Source organism: Charadrius vociferus, unplaced genomic scaffold (assembly GCF_000708025.1).
Source record: "Charadrius vociferus isolate BGI_N301 unplaced genomic scaffold, ASM70802v2 scaffold134, whole genome shotgun sequence".
Lineage (NCBI taxonomy): Eukaryota > Metazoa > Chordata > Aves > Charadriiformes > Charadriidae > Charadrius > Charadrius vociferus.
Window position 1 is genome coordinate 336206 of NW_009648333.1, and position 5775 is coordinate 341980.

A 5775-nucleotide genomic window follows, 5' to 3' on the forward strand; every position below is an offset into this window, starting at 1 on the left:
GGTGTCGGGACGTGAGGTGGCGGCGGAGCGGCTGTGCCCGTGCACGGGGGAGGGAGAAAAAGTAACAGAACACTGAGGCACGGATCCCATCCGCTTCAAACCCCGCTTCTGAGAACCCGACTGGTGCGACCTTTCCATCGTCATAGAATCGTCTAGGTTGGAAAAGACCTTTAAGATCATCGGATCCAACCATCAGCCTAACACTGCCAAAACCACCACTAAACCGTGTCCCTCAGCACCATATCTGCCCGTCTTTTAAATACCTCTGAGGGTGGTGACCCCACCACTTCACTGGGCAGCCTGTTCCAATGCTTGACAACGCTTTTGGTGAACAAATTTTTCCTAATATCCATCCTAAACCTCCCTTGGTGTAACTCGAGGCTGTTTCCTCTTGTCCCATTGCTTGTTACTTGGGAGAAGAGACTGACCCCCACCGCACTACAACCTCCTTTCCGGTAGCTGTAGGGAGTGATAAGGTCTCCCCTCAGCCTCCTCTTCTCCAGGCTAAACAACCCCAGTTCCCTCAGCTGCTCCTCATAAAACTTGTGCTCCAGACCCCTCACCAGCTTTGTTCCCCTTCTCTGGACACGCTCCAGCACCTCAATGTCCTTCTTGTAGTGAGGGGCACAAAACTGAACACAGTATTTGCGGTAGGGCCTCACCAGTGCTGAGGACAGGGGGATGATCACCTCCCTAGTCCTGCTCACCACACTATCCCGGATACAAGCCAGGATGCTGTTGACCTTCTTGGCCACCGAGGCACGCTGCTGGCTCATGTTGAGCGGGCTGTCCACCAACACCCCCAGGTCCTTTTCTGGTGGGCAGCTTTCCAGCCACTCTTCCCCAGTCCTGTAGCACTGCATGGGGTTGTTGTGACCCAAGTGCAGGACCTGGCACTCGGCCTTGTTGAACCTCATACCATTGGCCTCGGCCCATTGATCCAGCCTGTCCAGATCCCTCTTTAGAGCTGTCCTACCCTCAAGCAGATCAATGCTCCCACCCAACTTGGCATCATCTGCAAACTTACTGAGGGTGCACTCAATCCCCTCGTCCAGGTCGTTGATAAAGATATTAAACAGAACAAAACATCCATCAGTTACTGACTTGGCAGCATACTTTTAATCATCTCAATGTCTTGTTTTTCAGCCCCGAAATCTCTTTATATCCAAAAGCTATATAACTTGATTTGATATTAAGATATTCGGAAGAGATCATGCTTTTTTGTCTGTTTCACATGACTTAAAATGAAAAAGAGCATTTATTAGCTATTTAACTTAAAGGCAATTGGGAAAATGCATACACAAACTCGATAAAGTGTACACTAACCACCAGAAGGGCAAGCGCTTATTTAGTATATATAGTACTAGCACATTTATAATTCAATAAACTATAGCGTTGCTTCTTTTAGGTGTCTGGGAGCCATGTGTGTAACCAGTACACAACATCAGGTTCTTTGCCAGAGGAAAAAAAAGAGTTTCTGCAAAATGGACCAGACTTGCAAGACTTTGTATCTGGAGATTTGTCAGACAAGAGCGCGTGGGCTGAATATAAAGGCAATTTGAAGCGTCAGAAAGGAGAAAGGTAATTGTGATTTTAAACAACTGTAGTTGTTTCCAGGCAGTATCTTGCATGTTTAATATTAACTACAAAATGTCTACAATGTATTTTTATTAAATTCTGTTGTACTGAGTTGCCAATTTCATAATTTTTCAAGAAAAAACAAACACATTATTAACTTCAAATACGTTACAAAACATGAAGACATGGTAGGATTTTCTCATTTGAGTGCCTGTGCCATGGCCTGTATTAAAGTGCAAATACACGTCAGTAGGTGAATGTACCCTACTTTGGCATTGAAAAAATATTACTGACAGAGTAAAACAAATAAATGAAGACTAAATTAAAAAAGCCTTAAAGCCCCCCATATTTCCAGTTATAAATTTGATCAGACTTTGTGATAGCTGCGCAACATATGCTGCCATTAATTGTTGATATCTCCAGTGTGGCACTATTAAATCCCACTGGTACAGTTAACAGCTTTAAACTTTCCAATGACAATAAACTCCTACTCTTGAATGTTGGGATGATGATAAACATGGAAGAGAGAAGTCTGTTATGACTATGAATGATGTCAATATCGGTTGCTGAGTTGCACCAGGTTTCAGGGAACGTTTCCTAGTTCATATCTGTAACAAATTAAAGTGGATCTTTGAAATCAGTGGAAGCTTACCACGCAAATAATTTATTAATCTTTATGTTTGCTTGATGTTATTCAGGCTGCGACTTCCTCCGTGGCTGAAAACAAAGATTCCCATGGGAAAGAACTACAATAAACTAAAGAATACCTTGAGAAGTTTAAACCTTCATACGGTAAATCTACTACCAACCAAGTTTTGCTGTAGAAATAAGGCATTTTTTACAGATACAAAGTTACTTCTCTGTGGAGGACAGGTAGAAATGATGTCTTGCATGATCCTCAACCCTGAAACCAAGCCCAATTCTGATCCTTGTTGCCAGTGGTGAATTTTACATGTAAAGAATGAAGACAAATCCGATAGAGTATTTAATGTTTTTCCTGCTGTGATTTTAAATACTGGGGTTTACCACTTGCATCACCAAAGAGATAAGAAGATGCTATATGTGTCTGCTTTTAATATAAACACACAATTTCAGAGTTATATATGTGTTTTGCATGAAAAGAAGTTCTAGAAATATGTGTATTTCATTAAATATACCCTACAGATGGTAAAAAAAATGGTGGGTATGCATGGACAGCTTTTTTCCTTTTTTTAGAGTAAGATCATGCCTTGATGAATCATAAACTTTGTCAACATTTATCAGTTTTTAAACTTAAAATGTTAATGACAATCTCTGCTAATTAATAAGGCTGTTACGTGGTTGAGGAGTTTTTGGAGTTGTAAAGTAGAGGAAAAGAAGGGTAATGGATGTCAGGAAACAATTATTCTTTTCCTAGCTATTCTACTGACTTCTTATAGAACAACATGTAACTCTTAATTGCCTCATTGATCACAGAAGGAATTATGTTTTGTTTGTAGGCTACTGTTGAAATTGTTTCTTAACATAATAATATTTTTCTATAATAATATAGGAAAAAAGACAGGTACATTACTGTCTTTTACCTTTAGGTTTGTGAAGAAGCACGTTGTCCCAACATTGGAGAATGCTGGGGAGGTGGCGAATATGCTACAGCTACAGCTACTATTATGGTAAGCCGTTAATCGTTTCCGAAGTACTTTAATAACGCTTGAGCTTTGTAGTGTATTGTTGGGTCTCTGCAGTAGTGGTATGGGTTTATTACAAGAAATTTAGAATAAATTGCTGTCCTCGTTGTTTTGCTTAGCATTGGGATTTCTCTGATCTAGCTTCCGCAGCTGTTTCTCAATGTAAAGGTAGGAACATCTGTCTTGTTTCAGCTGATGGGTGACACGTGCACTAGAGGTTGCAGATTTTGTTCGGTCAAGACAGCAAAAAATCCGCCTCCACTGGATCCCGAGGAGCCTTACAACACAGCAAAGGCTATAGCTGAGTGGGGCTTGGATTATGTTGTGTTGACGTCTGTGGACAGAGACGGTTAGTACGTTGTCTCTCATCTTCTTCAGTCTAAGCTCTCACATGCCTTAGATGGAGTAAACGCAGACCTTGATAAACATTTGTCACTCAGTGCAATTGTTGAGGATTACTATGTTAAAGGAGTCAACAGTGCTGAAACTTTGGAAAGTTTCTACGTATTCTTAGTATTTCTCTGTGTCTGGTGAAATGTTACAGAAGTTACACTGTTACTAAACATTAAAATATTACAATACTTTACTAAATATTTTAACTTTTTTTTTTTCCAAAATACATACATATACACTGTGTTCTATTATTTGATCAGCAAAAAAACCCCTACAAACATTCATATTCCACACCATTACAGAACTTCCTTCCAAAAACTAAACCTGGAATAAATTATACTTAACAAAACTGAAAGTTTCCTTTTTCTAAGGTTGTAGTAGCTGCTTAATGGTGACATCACATAGGTGGGGAAAACCATTGTAAAGACTGTTCAGGTGGAAAGTCCAGTAGCTTCAAAGTGGCTTACAATAAAAGAGCAATTATATATATATATTTTTTAGCAATTATGTATATATTTTTCAATTTTTGCAGAACTGTTTCTCAGATCAAAACCATAAATAGATAAAGCCATTCTGTGCTCAGGCTGACAGTGAACCTAGAGACAGGTAAATTTGGAATAAACATTTGAAGTCTGCCCTAAACAATCAAGTTAGATTTTGTGCAGGATAGGGCTTGGTAGAATATCTGTTGTAAATCTTTGGCATAAATGGTGAGATAAGACTGGGGTTTGACAAAGAACTGCTTTATTAGTTTGCATTTAAATTTGACTCTGCAGTTTTTTTGTGGCTTTGCTAATAAGTAAATACATTTCTTGAACAGAAAGGTTAACTGAATAATTGAAATGCTTCTAGATATGCCTGATGGTGGAGCAGAACACTTCGCAAAGACAGTCTCTCATCTGAAAGAAAGGTATATTTTTAATGTATTACTATTGTTATTACAACATATACGTCAAAACTGCCTTTAACTGCATTATTCCGGGGGCCATGCAAATACAAAAATCTGCCTTTAGCCTATCTACGTCCCTTTTTTTTTCCTCCTGTTCTTCATGTTTCTCATATGATGTCCCCAAAGTATTTTGAATTTGGATACATTTCACATTTAACCCAGGCTTATTTAAAGCTAAGCACTGGGTTATTTCTTTTACCACGTGGCTGGTTTACCAGGAAATGAATACATACTTTTGAGGTATGTTTATTCTTGAAGCCTGGGGGCTCAGACACGGTGGATTTAGATAACGGTGTCACCACGTGACAGAAGAAGTCGGGTGGCAGTGAAAAATCAGATTGCTTTTTGCGTTTTCCCACGACGGCTGTCTCTTGTGGTTGTACCGCCCTGCTTTCCCTGGCTGTGCCGCCTGCACTCTCTGCGTCGGCGCCCTCGACGCCATTTGATAGCAGACTTGTCTGCCTGCGGGTTTAATTCATACAGCCTCGTCGGAGTCTTTATCCAGTGGGACTCGGAAGGCTACTGCAGTTTTTCCCACCTGCCTTTTCTGAGCTGAAATCAGGATACCGGACACCAAGATTACGTTTCAGGGTAATAGCGCAGAGTCTTCTTATCTCTGTAGGCAGGATCATAGCTCCTCTGCTATTTTGGAGCTATGATATTAGACTTAGCCTGCAACAGAGACGTGAAAAATCACGTATAGACAGGGAATGTGATTGTTTAACAGACCCTTGGAATGGCTTTTATATTATTTGGCTTTCATTCCATTCCAGCGCACATCAGTGAAATCAGGAATCACACACGTGATGTTTTGTTTGAATTGTAATACAAGTATTTGCAGAAATCTGTTGTTTTAGAAGCGTGTCCTGAATTAACTCCGCCTTGCTTATCAGAGCGTCATTTATTTAGTAATGTTTTTTTTGTTATATTGATTTTATTTATTTCTTTGTTTATTTTAGCAACGGTGACACCAACCCCCTAGCCGCGTTCATTTTCGGTCTCTCCGTTTCAGGAACCCGAAGATCTTGGTGGAATGCCTCACCCCCGATTTCCGAGGGGACCTGGCGGCCGTGGAGAAGGTGGCGCGGTCGGGCCTGGACGTGTACGCCCACAACCTGGAGACGGTGCCCGCGTTACAGCGGTGAGCGGCGGGCGGCACCGAGGCCTGCTGCCGTGAGGGGCTCCGTGTGA

At 41.0% G+C, this 5775-nt stretch overlaps 1 protein-coding gene across 1 annotated transcript in view; it reads left to right on the forward strand.

The window, feature by feature from the left end:
* The first annotated feature begins 308 nt into the window (after positions 1-308).
* LIAS (lipoic acid synthetase) overlaps positions 309-5775 on the forward strand; it is a 10598-nt gene continuing 5131 nt past the window's right edge. Inside the window, exons 1-7 of the mRNA XM_009885000.1 lie at positions 309-368; positions 1409-1581; positions 2277-2370; positions 3147-3227; positions 3435-3591; positions 4488-4545; positions 5597-5725. Of these exons, the coding sequence (XP_009883302.1) occupies positions 309-368; positions 1409-1581; positions 2277-2370; positions 3147-3227; positions 3435-3591; positions 4488-4545; positions 5597-5725 (752 nt within the window). The remainder of the gene's footprint in view (positions 369-1408; positions 1582-2276; positions 2371-3146; positions 3228-3434; positions 3592-4487; positions 4546-5596; positions 5726-5775) is intronic.